The following is a 27,659-nucleotide window of genomic DNA, read 5'->3' on the forward strand; positions in this document are numbered from 1 at the left end:
CCCTCATCTGCTTTTTTCCCGAATTGCGTATATATATTTTTAATATTTGAAAAAGGTAAAGGAAGCTGAAATTTGAGGAAAATACTTGTAATAAAATCAGAAAAATTAAAACGATTATTTTTAATTTAATTTTTTTATGATTTAAGAGGGAAAATCTTATACAGTTTAACTGTTCATGTTTTAGAACTTTTACTTTTCTAGCTTCTCCGAAGAAATTTAATGATTATAATTAGCCTTTTTCTTAACTGAAAATTTAATTGATGGTCCTAAAATTATCTAAAAGTTATGAATGGTGGAAAGGGGCGTTTCCAAAAGATGGTGTGTGTTAAAAGGGCAATATGCGGACACAGGTTATCATTTTACGTAAGACTCAGCAGAAATGCTGTCTGGGTATGAGTTTTTGCAACGCAATGTTTTTAAAGAACTAGATGCAATAATTTTCTAATTTTTTGTAACAAATGGTAATGAAAATATAACTTGTACTACTTTTTGAAATGAACATTATGTTGTAAACAAAGAAAATATTACATTATAAATAAAAGTATTTATTTAAAAATGAGCATTTTTAATTATTTGCAATTATAGAATTCGAAACACTTTGATGAAATGTAAATTATGCATTGTTCATTTAAGTACAAATAATATGCATGATATGCACGTTTTATAACAAATACAAACTTTCCATTTAAGAACAAGTTGTAGTTGAAGTATAACAAAATTATCACCGATTTTAAGTATAGTATTAAAAATTCTTATCAAACATACTTATGAATAATTCACTGAATATGTAACTTTAAAAATTCCAGTGACTAAGAAAGAGATACAAAAGCTAATCATAAATATATTATAAAAATTTGTCTATAAAAAGGACTGACTATAGGAATATATGATATGATAGCTTATTGAAAAACATGAGAATTGTTATTAGCTTTAGCCATTATTGTCATGACACATTGAGAAAATTAAAGCAATATTGCCACGTTTTTTCAAAGACGGCCACATTGCGAGTCTAACTAGAATAAGATGGTTTGACAGCAAACAGAGAGAGTCCATTGAAGACAATCACAATTGAAAAACATCCATCACTTAAGCAGCACCTTTTTCTTGAGCGATGACTAGAAGAAATTTAAAAGTATCAATTATTTATAAATGTATAATTTAGTAACAGCAACGTGAATAAATCAAGACTAGAAGAAATTTCAAAATATCACTTTCTTATAAATGTATTATTCAGGTACAACGATGTAAATAAATCGATGACTAGAAGTTATTTCAAAATATCAATTGCTTATAAATGTATTATTTAGGTACAACAATGTCAATAAATTGAATTTCTGTAATAAAAATTGAAAAGTAATTTGGGGTATTATTTTTGATAACAAAAATTTAAATTAATGAGTTTCAATGGGTAATAATTTATAAATTATCATCAGTTTTAGTAGGAAATTTGAATATGAAAAACTCTTGATGAACGAAAGTTTTTATAAAAAATATTAAGAGTTCTAAAGTTTTCGAAAATTTGAATAAATCAGTCGTTAATTAATCGAAATGTACTAAACCATTCGCATTGTTGAATTATTCAAAAGAAAAGTATTTTAATGTGTTTTTCAACTATACTTTTTTTAACGAGCAAATATAATTATTTATTTTTTTTGTACGTTTGGTCCTGGTTTCATAAATATTCACTAAATTGTTTTTTAAATTTTATTTTGTTTTTGCCAGATCAATAATTTCTGGCCAACTTAGTGATAAATTTTGTACACAAGGTTCGAAGTTGTCCTTATATTCCTGCTGAAAAATACTTTGTCCTAATATATCCTTATTTTTAGCTTTTTGTCCTGATATTCCTGATTTTTTCGGTGTCTACAGAACATCCGACTTTCTACAAATAAAAATGCTGATTTTAAAATTCTTAACTTGAAAATCGAAAGATTTTGATTTTTGATTTAATTAATATTATGTTGCTTTAATTAATAATTTATAAAAACCGCAAAATTTTGCAGTTCAAACCTGGAGATGGTTATATACATGTTTTAGACAAATAGCCTCACCAACACGATTCATTGTTTCAAAATTTTTGGAAAATCAGTCATTTTATGAAGTAGGAAACTTAACTAATTTGCATTATAAAATTTTTATGGTGAGGAATTCAGGGGTCATACGCTTATTTATTATTTTTAGCAAATGCAAATATTGTGGAAAAGAGATCTGGAGTTTCACAATTATTGATTCATCTGTTTCATCTGATTTTGAATCCAATCAACAATACAGCAATCATATAGAATTTTTAAATGATGAGTTTAAGGATAATTCACTGAATTACTTTATTTGCAACAAAAAAAAGTGTTAGTTATATTTACTGTGTTTCTGTTACGAGATTATTAAAACCCCCCAGTTTAAATTTATTTGATTAAGGAAGTCTTGAACTCAAGAACAAATGAAGAAAATTTTTGGTGTACAGAATATTTTATAATTCTTTTGGGATAAAATTTGCCTATATTATACTTAAGTAGAGCAAATTATTATTTTTCTTGTCTTATTTAAAAGTAGTCTGGTATATGTCTACTGATCTAAAAATTGTCCTGATTTTTTTTTAAATAATTTTTCCTAAATCCTGATTTTTCCGAAAATGTTGTCCTGATTTCCTTCTTTGGCACCATACGAGCATATGAACGTGATGCCATCAGACTTAGCACTAGTCTGTACACTAAGACGAAAAGTGAGAGCATAAAGTTTTCTCTTTCAAATGAAAGGTTACATTTAGAGTGAAATATAAAATTGTGCACATTAAGAGTCATATATTAAGTAAGAAAAAGAAAAACTGCTATTAAAACTAGCATCATTAACTAGGAAGGAGATATTAAAAACATCAAAACCTGTCTGTTTGCCACTGGAAAGAAAAAGGAGCTGAAAGAAATTTTTATAAACACCTTCGAGTTCCAATTAATAAATCAAACTGATTATATTTTATTTTATAACTGGTGTTGAACAGCCGAGTTTGGGTTAACGTCTATCAATGTTCAACTCTGTTGAACTCAACCCAGAAGACAAGGGAATTACAGAATCAAGCAGTGACATAAGACCTTTGACTGACTTTTTGGTAGAACTAATCCGCACTTGTGTTGCATGAAAAGGAAACCACGAAAACCTCCCACGGAAAGCAAGGCAGCGAGGGGAATCTAACTACTGAAGATATTTTATATCAGCACTGTGGTCGGTGCGAGCCAGAAATTCGAATCGACCAGCCATTATTGGGATTCGAACTTCGGTCACTTGATTGGGAGGAGAGCGCAATCAAACTGATTATGGTGTTTTTTATTCCGTCTTCCTCAAAAATTGATCTGTTGGATTTTGACAATGCTTGTATTTTTTCCTCGCTTTAAAAAGTTCAAGGCTTCTAATGAGCATAGAGTTTTTTACTTCATTTTTGACAGACATTTTAAATTACTCTCATAATTCCTGATATGATATTATATACTAAGTTAAACAGTAAATTTTTTTCGAAAGATATGCAACAGTTAATCAAATATCACATGAATCAAATGTGAAACTGAATTAATGAAATCTATTTTTATGAGTTCAAATATAGAACAAAAAAGTGAATTTCAAAAGAGACTGCTATTAATAGGGAAGAAACTACATTTGTAGTTCAAATTGGTATAATTATTTTTTCATTAATGGGATCTTCTATTATTTTTGCTATCGGTATTTTTATTTTCTGATCAATACATATTTTAAAGCTAAATTTTCTTGGGTAAAGTAAAGTGTCATAGCAGAATCGCAAGGTAAACTGTAAAAACTGTAGTGTAATATTTCTACAAATTTGATACCATACGTTAAACATTTTCGCATCTGAAAACACCAATATTGGAGGTTTTTGATTGCGTCACTTACAATAGATAACGAGTTGATGGTCAGTGATTACGGCTGTTTTCAATGTTGCTTTTTAACTGCAGAAACTAAAGTTCGCCGTCAGAAATATGTATGTATGTTTTTAATTGTGTAATAAAGATATTTATATTTTAATTTCAATTTTGTATAAACTTCATTAAATAATTTTATAATGTATAATTTCTATCCTCTCCTGCTCTGTTTAGCCTAGATCAAATTCGTCTTAATATTCTTTCTGCTTCTCGTATGTTTGATTTAAAAACTCATTTTATTTTAAGAATAAGGATATGTGTATACAACCTCAATTATTGGTTCTTACTTTATGTTGTCTCGTAAAAATAACTTTACTAATTCTTATGTGTATCATATCTTATTGTAATTATGAATTTTAGTGTTACTTAATAACAAATATGGTGGTTGGTGGCGGCTACTTTACACCAAGAGGTGTAAAAGATCATTTTAGGTGTTTCACAGCACCAGGAACTATTCTTGAGTTTTGGTGCAGGGGAACATCACTTTGGGGTAAAGTAGTTGGCACCATTTTTGGTGTTCAGATAAGTGAAAACTTTTTACTGTGTATCTTTTTTTTTTAATAAAGAATTTAATACACCTTTAAATTGTTTACCTTCTTTAAGTGAACACGACCCTCAGGTGCACCAATGCTCTTTTCCGCTCTTAACCTAGTTTATAGCACTGGTATATCATTTAACCTGGAGTTGACAGCTACATAATGTCGTTTGCGTCGTCGCAAAATAGCCAATAGAGAGATTTTGCATAGGGTTTGTCTTGCGTTAACTGTAGTACTAACCTCATTTTCTCCCTTTTAATGACACTGTGATTTGCGGAGAACTTTTTGCGCATGCGCTGTGAAGCTCAATCAGCGTTAGAGGGAACCGTAACGCTTTGCAAAATCTCTCTAAATCTAAGCTTTATGTCCTCAAACCATAGGTTCAACTCAATCCTAAACTTATAGTGCATATCGTCTACCAAAAAAAAAAAAAAAAAGGAAATTTTTTTTTTAAATTTTATTTCTTTGTTCGTAGTTCTCCCGATATTCATGGTAAAAATATTTTGACCTTATTTGAAAAGTATAGCTATTACTCTATTTGACTTTCCCTGTTTGTTTTTTTTGACATACATCACTTTCCAACTTCTCTACCAGCAACAGACAGCAATACCATTTGCATTCAATTTAATACCACCAAAAATTTCAATGGATTGCAAATAGGTGAACATTACATTCCTATTAAAAAACCATCGAAATCAATTTTAGCACCACAGTAACCAGCGTAATCCGCAATAAGATTAAACTATGATATTATTGCAAATTGTGTGTTAACCGACGTTTGAGTGCAAATATTTATAAAAGCATGTCCATCTTTTTGAAATGTTGTTAAAATGCAAAATTACGAAAATAATAAAATGAATTTTTTATCTTTAACAAATTGCATCCTTAATACTTAAACACTTATAGCTTAATTATATGAGCCAAAATTGTCAATTGAGAATTGGAATTTTTGAATACTGCAGGTGAACCTATCGTTTAATGCATAATATGTGAATATCGTTTAGTGCATAATATGTGTGCGCACTGTATTTCTTTATATACAGGTTATCAGTTTCCTGGAAACAAACATTTGACACTTAGTTAAACCTTTTGAACTACAAGTCTTGAATTTGTTCTAAACAATTAATATTTTTAAATACACATAAAATATTACATTATGTAATGTTACTAGTAAAAATATTTGTTAGTCATGCTTCGTGCAAACTATAAAGAAAAAGAAAATCTAACTAAATTCTTTCTAAGTTTGAAAATACTCATATTGATTTTTCTTAACCAGTTAAGCGTGGAATTTAATTATTGACTTTCCCTACAGGATGCAGAATAAAATTCAAGCTATGACGTGCATTATACTCGTCAAACGCGGAGCAAATGGGCCTATTATAAATCTTACGAAAAACGTAAAATTATAAAAGTTTTACTTAATAAAAAATTAACAATTCAGCTCTGAAAAGATAACCGTTATTAGAAACTTGTTTAAAAATTAAAATAATAATAATAATAAAATACAAGAGATATAGTATAAGAATAATACCAGGCGTAAGCGAGGAAGGGAGAGCTTTTGAATCGAATGGTTCGGATTCTTCTATTCAATTCTCGTTGAGCAAAAGGTCAGTATTTTATTTAATTTTATAATCAGCGTTGAACAACCGACCCAATTCTAAGTTTACGACTATTAATGTTCAACTCTGCAGCCTTGTAATTCTGAAACCAATCCGAAAGACAAGGAAACTCCTTGGTCAAGCGTTGGGACAAACTAGATTTTGCGGAGGTGTTTTTGATGGAACTAACCCGCATTTGCGTTACATGGTGAGGAAAGCCATGAAAACTTCCCACGGTTAGACCGATGACAACTCATGACCCGTCTATTAATGAGGATATTTTATGTCAGCACAATGGTTGTTGTGAAAAGGAAGCAGAATTCGTATCAACCAGCCACAGCAAGGATTCGAACCAGGGTCACTTCATTGGGAGGCGATTGCTCTATCCCCTGAGCCACCGCGACTTAAACGGCCAGTATTAGCTCTGCTAATTGCTTAAGCAATTTCTCAGCAAATCAATGCTCATCGCGCATCCGCAATATAAAATACTTAGCAGTTCGATTGAAAACATAAAGGAATATGACCAAATAATGTTATTTCGTATTTTATTGAAATTTTGAGTTTTTATAATCAATGGTAATTTTCCATTTTTTATGACAATTATATATGCTCTGCAATGGAGATTTGACCATACGATTATACACGCTTAACTGGTTAAAATATTGTTTTATGTGCTGCTATACAAATAGAAATTTTAATTCAAATAGAAAAATTTAAAGAACCTTCTTTTGTTGGCAAAGGATTTTTTTCTTGAGTCTCGGTTGGTTTTAGTTTGGCAGTATCAAATGATTCAATACCTTGGAGAATTGCACCATAACCTTGATTTGCTTTCTCTTGATCAATTACTGTATTAGATGGGAAAGAAAGTAAGTTTGCCATGTTTGTTAGTAAATGAAAAGCTTTATGCAACATATTAANACAAGGGAATTCTAATCCATGATCCGTCTATTAATGAGGATATTTTATGTCAACGCAGTGGTTGTTGTGAAAAGGAATCAGAATTCGTATCAACCAGCCACCGCAAGGATTCGAACCTGGGTCACTTCATTGGTAGGCGAGTGCTCTATCCCCTGAGCCTCAGCGACTCAAACGCCTAGTATTTGCTCTGCTAATTGTTTAAGCAATTTCTCTGCAAATCAACGCTTATCGCACACCTGCAATATAAAATACTTAGCAGTTCGATTGAAAACATGAAGGAAACTTATCACCAACTAATGCTATTTTGTATTTTATTGAAATTTTGAGTTTTTATAGTCAATGGTAATTTTCCATTTTTTATGACAATTATATACGCACTGCAATAGAGATTTGACCATATGATTATACATACCAAACACGTTTAACTGGTTAAAATAGTGATTTATGTGCTGCTATACAAATATAAATTTTAATTTAAATAGAAAAAAGTTAAAGAACCTTCTTTTGTTGGCAAAGGATTTTTTTCTTGAGTCTCGGTTGGTTTTAGTTTGGCAGTATCAAATGATTCAATACCTTGGAGAATTGCACCATAACCTTGATTTGCTTTCTCTTGATCAATTACTGTATTAGATGGGAAAGAAAGTAAGTTTGCCATGTTTGTTAGTAAATGAAAAGCTTTATGCAACATATTAATAAAACGTCATGCATAATAATAATACGTATTAAATAAAAATGACAAAGTAATTCATATTAGTAGGATCTCATGTTATACCAACATTAACAAATAAATTTAAAGATGCAAATTATTATTGAAGAAATTCTTTAGTCATTAAAAAAATTATGGGTAAATTTTATAAGAGTAGAGCAAAAATTATTTGTTTGACCTAGTTATTACAAAAAAAGGAATGAATTGCAAAATCCCTGGTTAAAATTTGTTAATGTTGATAAAGGGTGTTCCAAAATTCACACAACTTTTCAATTCTGTTTAATAGTTGTAATAAATTGTCACCAACGAAAGAAGAAAAAGATGACAGTTTAGGGTCATTAAAAATTAGAAAAACGCGAGGAAAAACGCGTTTCCACGGTTAAAATCAGAATTTCCGCCCAGATCATGCAATTTAATGTGGGATGCCAACAAACCCACTACCAGTCAAGCCTTAAATGTAGAAATTTAGTGCTGTCTGGTAAATTCAACCACATTTATGCAAGATGGCCACTGAAAATTTCAGCAATTTTAGTCTGCATGTACCAGCAAAACAGAGGAAATCATTTACTCCATACGCTGTTCCATACGTAACCTTATAGATGGTTAACGGAATGTAAACAATGACAAGCTTCTTGAAACCAGAAGAAATTTAGAAAACTTCCGGTGTATCCCTCCGCTTATGTCATGCTTACGAGGCTTAATGTTCTAGGAAGTTTTATTATTGTGTTTTGAGTTTAAATTTACACGTAATTTTACCATTCATAAGAGTTTACTGTAATTTATAAATTTTAACAAGTCATGAGCCTAAAACATATTTAACAAAATTAATATCACTGCATAAATAAAGTGCAAGGTTTGCCGTGTTTTGAGTGTCATTTCTTATTTGGGTATATTTGTGTTTTTACACAAATATAGTACCGTTTGTTTTACCTTTGGTTAGCATCATAGCAAGCTTACGGAATCTTCCAAATACATTTGTTGTTTGTTTCGTTAAAAGTTAAATTAAAAGAACGCGTTATATTGAAAACACTACAAGTATAATAATATTGAATGACGCTTTTTTTCAAGCTCAGGCGTAAAAATCAGTCAAAAGTAGTAACTCAGAAGTCTTACGACTAATTTTGATCATCAGCGCCATCTGCACTTAGCTTCACACGGTCAGCCATCCATGGTGCATAATTTATGAATTAAAACGAAGAGCAAATTTTTAATTTAAAACCTGTGTTTCCATTTTACAGTGGAAACCATTTACGTATAAGATATTCCATACACAACCCTAAAGTGCATACTTTTTAATGCCTCTCAAAATTATTGCTTGCGTAGATTTTGGGACACCCTGTAGGAAAAAAAAAATGAATTAAAGCTCTCATAATAAAATGAGTCAATAATTCGGGAATTTCTACTAGGATAAAAATATTAAACGCATGGATAAAATAGTGAGTTATTAGTACTGTATAATTTATACAGGTAAAAATTTTGTTACTTTCAACGTGCATCAATCCTGTTATGAGCAAACATGCTGATAATATATTAAAATATGAAACCTTCTTTGGTTGGAAGAAAATTTTTTTCTACTGTAACAGTTTTCTTCAATTTACTTCGATCAAAACCAACTAGATTCTGTAGGCATTGTTGCTTTCTTTCATACACTTTTTCTTGCGTCAGCACTGGCAGATAACAGTGCACACTTTAGTAAGTGGAATACAGATAAATTTAACAATAATGTTCTAATATACTAAAAAAACACATTTACGCTTTCATGCATAAATATAAATATAACTTAAAAGTTATGAACTTCAACACAAATAAATAAATAATTGAAATTTAAAATACAATATTCATGCATGGGTTTTCTTTAAATCAACAGTAACCTTTTTGGAAAAAAATTCATATACTTCAAAAGGAAAAGGAAAAAATCACAGTTTTTGCAAAAAATTAAAAAATAATATTGGTTATCCTAATTGATCTAAAGAATTTAACGACGCTTACACTTTTCATGCTTAGAAACAAGCATAATTTACAAGCTCTAGAAAAAAATTTCAGTGATAGATTGCTTCAGAATGACGCGACACACAGTACATTAAGAATTTTAAATGTGTGACTTCACTGTGAAAAACTCACCACTGAAATTTTTAAAGTTATCGTCCATAAAATACGTTGTAGGTGAAAAATTGAAATTTATAGTCATGCCCGTTTTTCCACACAACTTCACAAAAAAGGATCATGTAAATTAAAAAATTAAAAATAAATTTTTACAATAAAAAAAAAAGTCATGTCGAGCGTCACATTTCGTGTTTAGAACAGAAGTGAAAAAAATAAAATTCTTCTATGTTTGGATTGCAGGTGTGGTTTGTAGCATAGTGAAAAAAGTATATACACAGTAAAATTTCGATATAACGACTCTGGCACACCGTTAATACGAAAAATTCCCAAAAAACCATATAATACAAAAAAATTATTAAAAAATTTTTAAAGTTTAAAAAATTGCTTGTTTATAACGAATTAAGAATTTTCTAACCTTCAACTATTGCGACAATTTTTATTTATTTATTTTTTTGTTGAAAATAATACATTTTTCTGCTCTTTAAGTGCATATTATTATATATATTATATAAAATGGGACGAAATGGAATAGATTTTTTGTTAATATCTAGTATCAATACAGAAAAGTAAAAAAATCGAGCATCATTATACCATATTTCTTTTTTACTATCTCAATCTTTAATATTCATATAGCAAACATGCATGAATGAAGGCTGTTATATTTCTCATAACAAAATAAAAGAACATCTTTTTTCATTTTAGGACTGCTGCAACGTTTGTCAGAGATATTCGTATACCAACCGCATACATTTGTTGACCACATACCCACCATGGCCTTTATTTTTTTCTTAGCATCTTATTATTGAAATGAACATTCAGTGTTATTAATGACTTCTAAGTTTATTGCATACCATTGCAATTGATATTTTTTATTACTATTTTAATATTAAATATGTATATTTGCTTATAACGACAAGCTCGGTGTAACGTTTATACCTTCTGCTATTGTGAATTGTCGTTATAACGAGCTTTTACTGTGATATAGTTGCAAACCACGTTGAGAGCGTGAAAATCACGAAAAACTCGGTCAGGCTCTAAATCTAGAGGAGAAGAAAGGTGCTAGGCAGACATCAAAAGCACGTTTGGCTTCTTCAAATACGTCCGGGAATCATTTTTATGTTGTTGTAGACTGTGCAATGACGTCAGTGGATGCCACTTTGAATAACTGTTAAAATAATTAATAAAATAATTTTTTTGTTGTGCATAAGTTTGTAATCCCTTTTGTAGTTGTTTTTTATCGCCGAAACCTACATTGATTGTTCGGGCTTTCAACCGCATGTTTAACGATAAGTTTTCATCCACTTCGTGCTTTTTACCACTTTGTACCATTTTTACTAGCATATTTAATTTGTTGGTCGATGGACCGATTGTTTTTGTGGTCCTCCCACATTAAATAATTCATTTCATAATTGATGGTAATCATTTCATTTGGGGGGGAGGATGAAATAAATACCTTATACATTTTGTGTTCACTAGCAGCTTTGAAAACACTTGCGTGTATATTGAGCTTTCTTAAACTTGCTATTACAAAAATAATTTTAAATGTGCAGTACAATTGAAAAAACATCGCTACATCGTGACATGCTCTATAACTATTAACTTACTTGATAACTATTTTCTTTCCATTGTTAACACAATCCACGATGAAATAGAATTCGCGAAAACTGATAGAGAAAAATTTATTTTTGAAAAAACAAATCATTTTGAAATATGTAGCTTATGTGCTAAATGCCAAATATATTAAAATCTCGATATTGAATTTTTGACGCCTAAGTTGATTTTTCTATTGAACGATAGTATTCTATTTACAAAGAGTATTGCATAAGTAGCATCTCCCACGTTCACATTTATTCTGCACATGCTGTGAAGAGAACCGAGTTTGTTCTGTAGCTACCTCGCTACGCAAAACCTTTATTCACGATCACCAGAGATATTACGTTAAAGTGCTAAATCTCTATAATAATGGGATACTTTATTCATTAGCTTGATATTTTAATTTCCTGAAAATTCCTGTTAACACGCTTCGTAATATAGTTTGTTATGTTTTTTTCCCCACCTTTTATCTAAAATACAGTTAGTAGATTTTGCATCTAATAATCTAAAATTAATTAAAATAACTATTAATCTTAAGCTATAATGAAATATCAATCAAAGCATTTAATCAAAGCTATTAAAAATCATTAAGCATTTTGTGAGTTTCTATTAAAACTAAAGCAGTTAATCACCATTGCAGATTGCAGTTAACACTATTGCAGATCATTAAGCATTGAAGAATTCGCTTTCGATTAACATATTATGTCAAGAATGAGCTCTAAAAATTTGAAAATGAGCAGACATTGAAAGCACTAGTAAGTTGTTAATAGAATTTGAAGAAGTTTATTTAATGCGCAGCCTTTATTTGCAATTAGTATTTGTTGAAGTTTCGTGTTATCGAAATCAGGCAGATATTTTTAGAATCAACCTTCTTTGGTCGGTAAAACAATCTTCTCCTTTGTGTTGGTGCGTTTTAGTTTGGCTTTGTTGAATGTTGATACACCTGTTAGCAGTTCATGATGTTGTTTTTCTTGTAAAACATCTGATTACATTAACAAAACAAAAACAATACTTATCAGATTTTTGTGTAAAAGAAAACTTAAATACATAAATTTGCTGCTGAAATTATAATTAGTATCTAAGAAAAGTGAGGAATATCATTGAACGAGTAAATATTGTCATTTTAATTATTACGATTATACTTCGATTAATTATAAAATAATGTGTATTTTTATCAAATATTTTAAAAGCCAATTTAAGGAATTTTTTATTTTAATAAATTATGGATTAATTTTTCTTTTATCTTCAGAATTTTTCACATCCAGAGAAAACTATTTTGTAAAACATAGCGAATGTTTCATTACAGATATGAGTAATAAAAACAAAACTTTCATTTATTGTCCCTGATCAAAAACTAACATTATCAGAATAACGATTTTTGTGAATAAAATAAATAAAATGAATAAAATTAAAAAAATAAATAAGCTTCATCATCTTTACCGGAAAAAATTGTGATAGGTTTCGTTGAAGCGAAATAAAATATATGTTATCTTTACGCAAATTATTCATTTGATCAGTTGGTTGATTTGCAAAATAACTAGTTTTATAAATTGTAACCCTAACAGTCGGGTAGGTAATTATGATAAAATATTCAAAATTTAATTATTTCTATAGATCATTTTGCTTAATATCTAACAAGATTTAATATAATGATGTAATTCATTAAATTTGTTTCATTATTCCAACTGTTTATTACAGCTTATTGCTTAATAACTTTAACAAATTATTCTTATTGTTTATATTAAAATTCAAAATAACTAGTTATAATAATTCATTTAACATAAATAAGGCAAATTTACTGATATGTTAGGAAGAGTAATAATATTAAGTTTCGTAAAAAAGTTTATGAAATTTCGAATATTTTACAATATTAATCATGTATTTTTGTTTTTGTATATTATAACCAGTCATTTTTGATATTAACCAAATTTATTACAAAAAAGTAATTAGTAGTTTGAACTTATTAATTCCACTTATAAAGCATCCCAATCTATCGTGATGTAGCTTATGCAATTCTCAAATGCTTATTTTTTCCACGTGTACAAGATGTACATGAAAGCTAACATCTATGCGTTGTTTCGTAAACACCACCCTCATTCATTTTTAAAAACTTTGTCAAAAATGAAGTAAAAAGAACTATGCACGCAAGCTAAAATTTTAGAGAGGAAAAAACTAAAACCTCATCAAAATCTAATAAATTACAATTAATTAATCCGAGATTAAAAACGTTGAAACCAGTTTAAGTGCCGTGCGAAATTTAAAGGCCTTTTTACCAATAGCTTTTCCCTTTATCTCAGCTACCTGCAGCAATCAAATATGATACTACATTTTTGATCCCTTTTCTCTTTATGTTTTCCACTTATATATTAAAGTGCGATTCTCAAAGAGTAAAATAATTAATTTAGACCAAGGTTTTAAAAATGTATTTAAAGGGTGGTGATTGCGAAATACTCTGTATATTTTCAGATTACGATTGTAGCTTATTCCTGAGGTTACAATTCTGATTAGTTCTAATGATTAAAGAAAATTTTCTGATGGGAGCAAATTCAATTCATAGCAAAATGTTATAATAAATATAATTTCCAATAAACTATTTTACTTCAAACAGAAAAAGTATTGTTTGTTATTATAACAACATTAATTCGGAAGAAAAGGTATATTGAAAAGACTTATTCTACTTAACCTTCTTTTGAAGGTAAAGGATTTTTTTCTTTAGTATCTGCATGTTTCATTTTCCCCGCATCAAATTTTTCCAGTTCATTTTTGAATGCACTTGAGACTTTTGGGAGTTCTTCTTTTGTTGGACTGGCCATTCTCACACACCTAATACGAGTAAAAATAATAGTCATGTAAAGCTTTAAAAGGGAGAAAAAGTTTCATATTTCAATATTTCTTGTACTTTTATCATCAGTCATCTATATAGTAAAGAATTTTGTTTGAATGCCACATATAAATAATGTGTTAAGTATTTTTTAAAGAGGATGACTTGTTATAATACGCAATTACTAGACTATACATTTCAAATAACCAATAAAAAATTTTCATTATATAAATGTGTGTATATATATATATATATATATATTGCGTAAAATTCTATGAAAAAGAAATTGGTTGTAAAGCAGGTGTTCAATTTAATTTTCTAAATTGTGTATTAGCAGACCTCACCACTTCTATAATAACTTTTTTATTTTTAGGATTTGTTCTTGCTATTGAGCATCCTCATACTTATGTTGTTAAAGTCTGTCAATTGGTGAAGGGTAGGTATCTGTATATAAATATAGAACAAGTTTTATTAAAATGACAATTAATTTAACTTGACAGAAAACTCATTTTTAACACATTGTTGGCACAATCACAAACTTATCAATTAGGCTTATTTGTATTTTTGGCATGTTGCCAATGACATGTTTATTATCTTTATTTCTGGATATCAATTCCTTACAAATTATGTATGATTATTGGATGCTTATCTATGTCTGTATTAAATTGACACTGAATTTTGTGAGTTTGAAGAGTAAAAGTAAAATATACTTATTATAATTTTGTTTTGCTTTTTTTTCTGATAGTTTTTTTGTTGCTGTTTTTAGAATTTTACTATTTGCATTTAAAAATTGCAATTAAGTTATTTTTTTATGTGTGTAGCTNTAATGTTTTCCCCCTATTTTGTCCTAAATTAATACAAAATAATAGTAAGTATATACATAACAGTACCCTATAGAACACAAATGAGAATATAACAGGCAAGCAGGTCTCAGGGATCAATAAGGTTTTAAGTATACTTTTGAAAAAGTTACTATGTAAGGAAAAAAAGGGCAAAGTGAAAATAAAATGATTTTATATCTTTACATTTTTAATCACTATAAACGCACTCGTAGTATGAACAATTTTGACATTTAAAATATGAAGATCTTGGGGCAATATAGTCATAAGCCATATTTTTTCCTAAGTTATCATTTTTGCACTAACTATTTCTTAGTAATGTTTGCAAATAGGTATTTAAATTTCTGGGATTTCCATTAGATAACAGCATTGTATACAGCAAAAACTTATTGTCAGCATGGGAATGTTGGTGTTTATTTTTCCATAACTAATCTCCTAAGCAATTTCAATCCTTTGCTATCATATTGAATTTAAAAACACTGGTCAAAATTAATTTTTACTGGAAGTACATAGTATTCAGGATAATAACGAAATAATAATAATTTTAGAAAAGAAAAAAGCGAAATACACTATTACGCATAAGGAGAATTTGTAAAATATTATTTTGAATATTATATTTGTTAAAATAGAATATAAACTTAAGTTGAAAGTGCTTTTTGCTACTAAAATCTGTAATCTTTCACGGCACCCTATTGAGATGCAATAACTCTCAAATCAATGACGATGGTGGGAAGTATACTTCCCTCCGATAAAGAAGTTATAAAGTACTTCAATTTCAGCTCGTCTTTCGCTCGCTCTAGCTACATGTAAAATTGATTTCATCTTTTATGAAAAAGTTGATGTTTCGAACAAGTTATAATAACATCGAATCGAAATATACAAAAAAATCCTTAACATTTAATTTCTCCGTTTTAAAAATCATTTGTATACAAAGTAATGGATTACCATTTTTGCCAGACACCGTATACATAAAGCCTAATATGAATGTATTTAAAGTTAATTATATAATAAACATAATAAAACAATAGTTGTCATTAAAAATATTATTTTGATGAAAAAATTGTTCAGGTTAATAAATTCATCATTTTTGTGAAGAAAAAATAGTTAAGAAAAGAATATTGGTTGAAAAAATGAGAGAGTGTTAGTGCGAGAAGAAGAATAACTAACTCCCTCTCCCCCTCCCCCCAAAAAAATTTCCAAACACAATAACCAACTATTTAATTCAATTATCATTTTTGATAGCTTAGTTTTAAAAGTGAACCAAGGATTTGTAAATGATTGTTTATCATTTAGATGAAAATATAATATAATGTACTAAGTTTAACTTTCTGTTACAAAATTACTTTCTTAGTAATATAAACATCGATATAGCTATTTTGAAAGTAATATTTTTATCTAATCAAACAGAAAATATTTTAAGGTTAGTTCAAATAAGCATTAACTTAAGAAATAGCAAAAGATAATAAAATAAAAAAAATGCTCTTCTTTTATAAACAACTGTTTTTTTTTTAAACTAACAATACCTTAATTCATTAATCTTAATATTTAGCGCCCCATTTAAAGTTCACAGAAATTATTTTTTTCGATGCAAAATATCCTTAAAAGAATATGAAATATTCATCGATAAAAAATTTATAACAAAAATTGGAAACTGATAAATTTATTCTTTGGAATTGATTTCGTCTTAATATGCTAGACAGGATTTATTTAACATATTTTAAATGCAAAAAATCAATTAATCTTTATTGTGTTTTTAATTATATTAAATGTTTTGCTGAAAAATAGCAATTTATTTTAAAATTTTATTGATAGACTTAGACTGACTCTACACTCTACACTTTGTAACGTATGGGTTGTTTACAATATTAATCATGTATTTTTGTTTTTGTATATTATAACCAGTCATTTTTGATATTAACCAAATTTATTACAAAAAAGTAATTAGTAGTTTGAACTTANCAAACTAGAAATTATTTTTAGACTAAAAACATCCAACAGTGTCGGCAGTCTCAAATTTTTAAATTTTAAGCTTTAAGAAAAGCAATCTCGTAAAAAATTATCATTTTTAAAAATCATAATGAGAATATTAATACTAATATTATTTAACTAATAACATTTAAAAATCATCAAAATTGCATTTACTATTATATCGCAATTTAAACGCTAAAATTTTAAATTTACGCATTTCTAATTAAGTTTTGTTCCTATTTAAAGCACAGTTTTCCAAAACCTTCATAAGTTTTTCGTCGGTTATAATTTTAGTTAGAAACTCCAATTACTATAAAAAGAAGCTTAAATGAGGTTCATATTTTTCAAATAGAAAATCAGACTTACTATGACAAAATAATCCAGGTTTCAAACAAATGAATCTGAGTGTTGGAAATTTAGATTAGACTACGGATTGGAAATGTGGGTGCATGGAAAAGAATATTTGACTTTCGGTAGCTGTCTTCTAGGGAGCAGATATTTTGGGACTAAACGCAGATTTCGTCTAGCTGACGTAATCATGTGGTGGGTGAACTCCGATTTAAACAGTCTATCTACAGCAGATGAGTCCAATGGTTTTTTGGTAGCTTACATTTTAATTCTGTTGGGATCAAGTGCTTTCATGCGAACGCTTAAGATTTTCTTTCCATCATTTCCACTTCAATTACAGTGCTGTTAGAAAGAATTACCTTTTCATTTTAAGTGATATTCCTAATAAAATTTTTAATCTTAATGCATTATTTGTTAAAAAATGTAACGCAAAAATTAATGAATAAATAATTTTTTAGCGCATGTTCAATTATTTGAAATGACTCGAATTGATTAAAAATTTTATTTTCTTAAATTGTTTTTAAATATTATAACATTTGTACAGGCTCTCATTATCACGCAAGTATGAGAAATGGCATTATTTTGAGGAATTCATACATTTTGGATGAAATTGAATGCAGCCTTTGAATTAGCCCTTTGACTCAAATGAGACACGGCTGTCCCTCTTTTTCTGACGCTCTAATTACAAGTAAAAATATATTTTTGTATTTTTTAATTATAAAAAACAGTCTAATAGTTACTCAAAATATCTGTTAGCTTATCGGAATTATATTTGTACTAAAATAAAAAAAAAAGTAGTTGACATTTTTTTTCTCCATTCATATTCAAAAATTTATCAATAATTGATTTTGTGAACTAAAATTTCAATGATGACAACTGTTTCTCTTAGATCTAACTAACTGTAAGTAAGTGTAAACTTGAAGGATTATTATTTTGGAGATTTCATCTTTAACGCAGAAAAATGCTGTATTTCATTAACCTTAAATTATTAAAATGCTAAATATAATGTTTTCCCCCTATTTTGTCCTAAATTAATACAAAATAATAGTAAGTATGAAATATATGTTTAATAATTCTACGTGAAAGAGTTAATGTCACAAAGCTGAAATATGAACAAAATGCGAGGGTGTTATTAACTATTAAACTATAGATCATAATTAACTAAAGTCTGAAGCATTACAAAATAATGAATATTTAAGAATGATAAATTATTTATATCATTATTGCATTCTCAAAAAATCAGTTCAACCTTGTACCATAATATCAATACTTAAACTATAATAAGATGCAAATTTGAGACAACTTTAATAAGATCCTGAAATTAACAATATTTCAGTTCGAATTGGACTATGTTTCAGTTCGAATTTAATCATGCATCAGTTCGAATTGAACCATGTTTCAGTTCGAATTGAACCAAAGTATCGTGCAATAACTTAGTGTCGAGTATCATATTAAACCAAAGTATCGTGTTAAACATAACTTAGCACCATATTAAAAATGCAGAAAATATAAGCGCTATTATGTTTAACACACTCTTAAATTTCTAACAATGTAGAAACAATCAGAAGATTCAAAATAAAGGGTCAAAAATTGTGCATGCTAATTTTATTCGTGAAAATGTTTATATGATATATTTGAGATATATGTTTAGAGTTCTTTTAACATAATTAATATTTTACAAATACTATTTGTGCAAAAAACAATTAATGGAGAGTGGAGCACAATGAACTATTTTTAAGTAATGAAATCTTTATCTACACTAGCTAACTAGTAAATTAAGCTTATACGCATTTCAAATTATAAATTTTAATTATTTTTAAATAGAAAAAATATGTACTTTGAGCCTGAAAAAAGTGACACCCTGCATGGAGGTAATAATAGTATATCTTTAAATAAAATAATTTTCTTTTTTAAATCAAAATGTAAAATTTTAAGGCACTTACATTTATTAGACAGTTTGAAAAGTTTCCACTTTTAAGAGACAATTTAATTATTTTATAGCCAAAATATTTTGAAATTAGTACAAATTCTAAGCAAATTTGTTAATAACTTTCCTTTTTAATGTTAATTAAATAATTAAATTAATTGAATTAATATATAGAGATAAAAACTGGGCATTGATCCTGTCACAATGAAAAAAATATAGGTCCACTTTAAGTAAAAAATTGTTTTAGAACATTTATTAATTATAATTACTTAAACCTACAAATATTTTTTATAATTATTGTTTTTTCAATAGCCATATAATGAATAAATTATGAAATGGATATGCCATAATAATAAAATTTAACAAGCATTTCTCATCGGGCTTTTCAACTCAAAATAAAATAACTAAATTTAAAAATAAAGACGTATATCTCTGATAACTATTCTCAACGTTTATTACATTCTTGAAAATCATAATTCTGGTTATTTTATTCATTTTCAGCATATGAAATTCACCAAGAATAAATTCATAATATTAAATATTTCATTCTTCACATTAAATATTTTCAAAATGAATAGTCTTTTCCTTCTTTTTTTCTGATTGGCATATTCACAGCTGCTAATGAATTTTTCTTTAAATAATGCTGGGGTTCTGCCAAAAGAATCTCCATCATTTAGGGTTCCATAGCCGAACAAAATTGGGCACCGCTGACCTAGAAACTAACTACCAGAAATCCAATTGTTTATTTAAAGTATATCTTATTAGGGAAATATAGCTGCATTTCTGATAACGATATAATGTATTTTATTTACTGAAAACGTTATCCTATATTCAATCTGTTTACCTTTGTTTCAAACTGCAATAAGAAATTTTTGAATAATAGAAAAAAATGGTATTATTTACTTATTGAAATATAATATTCTTAAGAAAGGATAAGCTATTCACCCTTTGACGCAGATGGGACACCGTTGTTCCGCTTATAAATTTTTTCTGGTGCTTTAATTACAAGCAAGAATATATTTCGGTATTTTTTAATTATAATAAACAGTCTAGTAGTCACTATAAAAATCTGTTAGATTATCGAAATTACATTTGTACTAAAATATAAAATCCAAAAAAAGTAGTTTGAAAATAAAAAATTTTCATTGCTATTTGAAAAGTTATTAATAATTGATTTTCTAAATTAACGAAGTTTTAGTGATGAATTCTCTTAGATCTAAATAACTGCAAATAAGTGAAAAATTGAAAAATTATTGTTTGGAAGATTTTATTTTCAACACTAAAAAAGACATCGGTATTTCATGCTGTATTTCATAATCATAAATTATTAAAATACTAAATATAATATTTTTCACTTATTTTGACCAAAATTAATACAAAAAGATAACAAATTTATTTATGTATAATATGAAAAATATGTTAATAAAATTTTTGTTTCTAAGGATTAAGAATGTGTTTTTTAATGGTATTTTTTTATTTATAATCAATAATATCTGTTTAAAAGTAATTTAAAAAGTAATTAAAAGTAATTTAAAAAGTAATTAAAATTAATTTAAAAAGTAATTAAAAGTAATTTAAAAAGTATATAAAATTAATAAGTATTAAATAAAGATAAATATCGAAACAACGTTTTATCAATTATTGCGAATAAATACAGATTTTAATTTTGAAATTATATTAAGATAAGTAGCATTTTCCTTTTTTCCCTTTTTTGATAGCTTCATGACGAAATATTTTTTTCATTAATTCATGAAATATAGCTGCAATTCTGATAAAGAAGATAAGGAAATCAAATATTTTATTTATTTATTTAATAACATCATCGACTTACAAAGACTATATTCATTCAAATGACTTGAGTTTCAAGCTTCAATGAGCATTTTTGCATTATAGAAAAAAATGGTTTTATTAATCTTTTGAAATGTAATATTCGGAGAAGTAGTTTATTAATGATTAAAAATGTGCTTTTCTAATGATATTTAGAATATAACCGAAACGCTACGTGTGACAAGCTTGTTTGATTTCTATCTCCTAATTCATTTCTCTAATTCAGATAACGAAAAAAAAAGTCACATGATCCTCACGAGGTCGAAAGAAATATTTCTTACAATTAAATTGAGAACAAAATTCTTCATCGAATTACTAACATCGTTAATTTGGAGACAGTAATTTATTTTGAAATGTGCTAGCAATTATACTTACAATAGCTCATTAATTTTTTTAAAAGTATTTTTAATAAGCTCATTAAAATTTTCTAAAATATGTGTAATAATAGCGTAAAATCTTTTTACTTTTTAGTGTGTCCTTAAAACATTATTTTAAAACAGTTAAATAATAAGCCCCGAAAAGGAATGAGAATATCTTACACATTTTCTCTTCTGTTACATGTAAAGCAAGCTGCATTAAGATTTTCATACATTAGTAATTGTACTTACAATAGTGTATTTATTTTTTAGCTATTTCTAATAAACTTATTAAAATTTATATTTTATTTTAAAGCATACACATATTTTAATATGCGTATTAATAAAATTAAATCTGTTTACTTTTTAGAGTGTCCTTGAGACATAATTTATAAAAAGATAAATAATAAGCACTAAAAAGAAATAAGAGTATCTTACAAATTTTTCCTTCTGTTATATGTGAAGCCAGCTACATTAAGCTTTTCATACATATTTTTTCTAGTAATTGTAAGGATTTCATTTAATTATAAGAAAAAAATATTTCTTTCTATTAAATTGAGAACAAAATCCTTCGTCGCAATACAACTCGCGGTTAATTCAGAAATAGTGATTTGCTTTCAAATGTACCAGTAATTCTTAAAACAGCGTATTTGTTTTTTTAGGTATTTCTAATAAGCTTATTAAAATTTTCTAAAATATGCGCATTAATGACTTATTTTTTCGTTACTTTTTGGAGTGTTCTCGAGAAATTAATTTAAAACAGCTAAAGAATGAGCATTAAAAAAGAAGGAGATTATCTTACACATTTTCTTTTCTGATTACATGAAACAAGGTAAATTAAATATTTTCATACATCTTTTTCTGGGGAACAAACCCAAAATTTTGGCGATTGTTGAAAATTTTGATGGTGAACACAACCTGCCTAATTTCAATTTGAATGGATGCAAATTATTATATGTAATATAAAAGAGTAGCATTTAAACAACTTAAATTATTATATTTTAATTACAAGGGCTTTTAGTGTATTCGTTGATATTTTTCACTGAAATAATCATGCTATATTTAATTGAAAGTCAAGTTTAACTTCAATATTTTATATTTTTAACTATATAAATCTATTTAAAAAATTACTGAATGCATCAACTTTGAAATTAACTTTTTTTAAAATTAAAAAAAAACAGAAAACAATTTTTTAAAAAAAAGAGTTTTATATTTTTATAACTGTTCGTTACTTCTGCAGAAAGATGAGATTGCATTGATTTGAGTTTATGCTCTGTTAGGAATTTAAAAAAAAAAAATGAAAAAAAAAAGAATTTTCAATACTCTTCCCCCCCCCCTAAAAAAAGATTTTCTCAGGAATGGACAAGGTTTTTCCACCCTTAGCAATTCTATTGGGAACCAATAAAAGCAATTTATCTTGTAACTTCAGGTTTAGTTTTTCCCTACAGTGTATCCCTATTTTCCCTACAGTTATCATCGCGCTAAAACGTATTAATTTTACGTAAAAATCGAAACGAGAAAGTAAAATTAAACTCATGTATAGTTTAAATGATGGAGATATAAGAACATATTTCTCACTGCCTCATTTAATAAACTGTGGGAGACAAAAAAAAAAAAAAAACTATTACGTTGGACGGATTACGTAAATGGTTATACCAATGTTAATTCTTTTGGGAGCCTCCCTGGACACAATCTCTTAAGTAGGTGGTAGCGAGTTCCACTATTAATTTGGGTGTTTTCTTTTGTCTTCTCTTTCTCATGTGAGTTGCAATATAGTTTCATTTGACAAAGCCGTACAAATGATTCTTGAATCATGCATGCAATTCCAAAAATTTATGTATCCAATATGAAGTGAAACCATTCCCTCTGACATCAAACAGTGCATTATCTGTTCTAGTTAATTTTTAATTATTTCAATTAATTTCAGTTTAAGCGATTTAATTAACAAAATTGATTCTATTATCAAATACTTAAACTTAATTTTCTTTAAATTTTTAATTAAATTGAGCTAATTATATTAGTTAAAAACAAAAAATCTCTAGCAGAAAGTATTGTCAATGAAAGTTTTACAAAAAATTTAGCATACTAATTTCATCATTTGTATTATCCGCAAATGTTTCAAATCTCTTTAAACAGTTAACAATACTTTTACTATAATGATTTATACTAGCAATTTTGAACCTTTTTTTTTTACCTTAGCTTTAATCTCATGAGCAATATTTATTTATGAACCCCAAATGAAAATTAGCACAGAAAACTATATTTATCAAATAGTTATAGAATAGATTTAAAATTTTTCCGCCATCCCATTTCATTAGTGCCATTTTTGATGAAAATATAACTGCTTTAAGAGAGTCTTGCCGAATCTATTTTTGGATACTTTCACCCACAGATACGTATAAGATGACATCTTAGTCAAGAAATAAATTCTGGGGGAATCCCTACGCTCTCGGTCTCTTCCCTATTATTAGGCTACCTTATAATATAGACTAAGTTCAGCAAAAATTGTCAATTATATGAACGAGATTTATTGGTTTATGAAGAAACACTAATTAACTATCTGTGAATGGAAGCATATTATTGATGGAATAATTTTTGATGAACACAACTTGTTTTCTTTTATAACTTTTTTGAACCCATAAAAAATAAAATATATATTTATAGATCTGATTAAAATTAAATCATGTGTATCAACTTTTACATTATTCTACAAACTTTAACTCAATTTGGAGAAACTATACGCATGCATGGTCAATTACGCAACGACTTTGATCTGAGTATACAAGAGGAAAATTATTCTGGTATTATTACAGTACTGTATGACATTTGTAGAAATAAAAACATAAGTTTAGTTATCAAAAAAATACGATATTTCGACCATTAATTTGGTAATTTTTCCATTTATATAGCAACTGCTTGCCAGAAATTCTGATTTCCAAAATAATATTTCTTATTATCACACATTTAGTAAAAACACAAAACAGAAAAATAAATTTAACGAAGTGTATGATTTTATGCCATGTTCTAATTAATATATCATAATAAAATTACCAGACCAAATTTTTCTACATTTATTAAATTTTATTACACATTAGAAAAGCATATTTCATTGTAGATTTTACCAAAATCAATGCCAAAGCGTCTCGGTAAAAATTACGAAACTTTTTCGTTAAAAAGCAAAAAATATAAATAATTATAAACGAGCAAAAATCTTATTAATTACAAGAAAAAATTATAAGAAATCAAGTCATATGAAATCAGTTTCATGGTTTCAGTTTCATGGTCAGTTTCATCAATTCCAAATAAATTGTATATCCAGCAGTAATTATATTGATTGGTTAACCAAAACTACTACATAACTTCAAAAACCACCTTCTCAAATGATAAACCTAAGAGGAAAACTTAAGTCCTATGTGGTTTCTAAATGCGTGACTAAAAGAATAATGAGTAAAAGATCAAAACAATGAATAAATGAATGAGAGAATCAATAAATCAACAAATTAATAAACGCATGAATCACTGAATAAAGCAACCTATGAATAAATAGATCAACAAATCAATTAATGCATAACTTATAAAAGAACGGGTCAACTAATTAATGAATTAGCATATCAATGAGAAAAAGAATCAAAGCAAAATACAATCATTGAATGAAAGAATGAATGAGAAAAGCAATAAATGAGAGAAGCAATAATTGAACGAATCAATTAATGAACGAATCAATAAGTAAATAAATCAATGATTGAGCTATAAAAATAAAAATGTAAATAAATGCAAAAATAATTATTTATTCTTTTACTTTCGGATCTCTTAGTATATCTGAAAGTAATGATTGTACTCTCATTGTCGTTCGAAAACATAAAATTCCAATAATGATTACATAAACTAATATTCTAATGGTTTAAGAAAGTAAATAATAAAAATAAATTTTGCATGCAATGGATGGTCGAAATCAAAAGTTATTTTTCTTCTAAATTATGTAATTAAGTAACTAATAAAACAAATGTATAACCAAAACTAACAAAGTCATCAATATTTAGAAATTTAATTACTAGATCACTTAATAATTTAAATGAATAAAGAAACACGACTCTTTAAACTGAAGTTATCACAGCCTAAAATCCCCTAAGGAACATTGAAAGTGATTTTATAGCACAAAAAATGATTTTCTAATTGTTGTTTCACTGCACAACGAAAAGTTCATTTAATTGCGCAAATCATCATGCAATTTGATTTGTGAAATTATCTGTATGAAAAATTCTACTATATGAACTGTATGAAAAATTCTAGCGGAAATAATTGAAAACTAAGTGAAAAACTAACTATGAAATGAACCTCGGCATTGTTTGACCTTCATAAAAATCACAAGAAATTCCCGTAGTATTTAATATTCAAATAATAGAGCCCTAAAAAGAAGGAGGGTTTTGTCCATGGTTGGGATGTTTTATGCGCTTGTAACGGTTTATAAGTCTTAATTTTTAAATTTTTTAAATTTTTTATTTTTTTAAAGAATTATTTTTTAAAACAGTTATTTTCAAAATTCGAAGGTCTACAAGGAAAATACTGTAATATAATGAACAAAAAGGCTAAATTAAGTGAAGACTGTAATAATATTTAAAATAAGCTTAAAAAATGACTCTTTATTAAAAATATCTTGCTCCTCGTTGAAATTCGCTTCAATTGTCAAGAAATCCAACTTAAGTTAAAAGCAAATATAAAATTTTTAATATCTAAAAAAGTAATAGCTGCAAATTATTCTCACTTGTAATTAAAGCGATGAACCTGCAAAACTTTCTCAAGCATCAAAATGTGTGACTCAGGTAGATACATTATGGCAATGATATAACTTTAAAAAAAAAACTGATTAAATTTCAAAGTTCCATTTGGAATATTCCCAGTTGGCAAAAGTTGATTAAAAAGTTGCCATTCATCAACCCAGCCTTGTGATCTACCAACTCTTCTTTTCTCATTCGATTAATTTAGGAGCTCTGCGTCTGCTGTTAATGATTTACATAACAAATACACAACAACCAGGGAAAAATGGGATATTAAAAAGCCTTTCATGCGAAGTTTGTCGATTGATTTAACTATCTTTACAAATTGTAAAAAATACTTTTACTGATCTTCAAAAAGATAATAAAAGTTTTAAATGGAAAATTCATTGTCATATTATTTGGAAACTTAACAACTTTTTGAAATTTGATTTAGTACCTTGACCAGAAAAAAAAACATGAATATTTTTATAGCAAAATTAAAACCATTCTAATATTCATGTGCGTTTTTTATTTGTGGTTTTTAAATTTTAAGAGGCATTCTTTCTCATTTTTTTCTTTTTTTCTAATATAATATCGTATCTAAAAACTGCTTTAAAATCTAACAAATGATAACTAAATAGCTAATTTTGATTTGATGAAAAAAGAACTGTCGCGGAAAAAAAATTTTAGCTTCTTTTTATCCCGATAAAACAATAAAAAATAATATCCCAAACAAAATGTGAAGAAAAAAAACTTTTACTCTTGTTTAAGAACGTTTTTCCATGAAGAATGTGCTATGTTAATAAAATAAAATGTAAGTTTTATTCATTGAAATAGCAAATTAAATATATAATGAAATGGAGTTTAAAATAATTAATTTATAAATATTAAAAATCAGATTTTTTGTGAAATAAATAAGTAAAATATTCATTAAGCAAAAATAAATTTATGTAATTTTAATTGCTGTTTTAAGAAGAACATATCAAAATTCAGTCACTTTTTCAAATTGAACATACACACGTAACAATATTTCTTAAGATTTAAATAATATTCTATGTACACTGACACATATCATTTTTCAATGTTAAGCTTATATATATCCCTAAAGAAGATATTGAATAAAATTTTCGTGCATGATGAACTTATCATTATACATACATAAATGATGAACATTTTAATATTTTATTGTTTATCAATGATGAAAATTTAATTATACAATTAAATTAATGCATATTCTTCAATAAGGAATATTTAAAACGATCAATTATCGACAGTAATCAAGGGATATGATCCATTACGATTAAAGTTTCAAAGCAGTGTTTTTGCTAATTTGGTATGAAAAGTAGATCATTTAATAACTTTTTTTTTAAATATTCTACATAGTTAATTTAAAACATATGTAAATACATATTTTCAAATGAAAAATTTGTGGAACGTCATTC

The 27,659-nt window shown here is 27.2% G+C and overlaps 1 protein-coding gene across 1 annotated transcript in view; it reads right to left on the bottom strand.

Moving 5' to 3' along the window:
* Window positions 1-529: 529 nt before the first annotated feature.
* LOC107450102 (thymosin beta) overlaps window positions 530-27,659 on the bottom strand; it is a 33,603-nt gene continuing 6,473 nt past the window's right edge. The window contains exons 2-6 of the mRNA XM_043042135.2: window positions 14,061-14,200; window positions 12,246-12,359; window positions 7,474-7,596; window positions 6,780-6,902; window positions 530-1,115 (exon numbers count right to left, since the gene is read on the bottom strand). Of these exons, the coding sequence (XP_042898069.1) occupies window positions 1,087-1,115; window positions 6,780-6,902; window positions 7,474-7,596; window positions 12,246-12,359; window positions 14,061-14,190 (519 nt within the window). The 5' untranslated portion in view covers window positions 14,191-14,200 and the 3' untranslated portion in view covers window positions 530-1,086. The remainder of the gene's footprint in view (window positions 1,116-6,779; window positions 6,903-7,473; window positions 7,597-12,245; window positions 12,360-14,060; window positions 14,201-27,659) is intronic.

The sequence above is a fragment of the Parasteatoda tepidariorum genome, chromosome X1 (genome assembly GCF_043381705.1).
Source record: "Parasteatoda tepidariorum isolate YZ-2023 chromosome X1, CAS_Ptep_4.0, whole genome shotgun sequence".
Taxonomy (NCBI): Eukaryota; Metazoa; Arthropoda; class Arachnida; order Araneae; family Theridiidae; genus Parasteatoda; species Parasteatoda tepidariorum.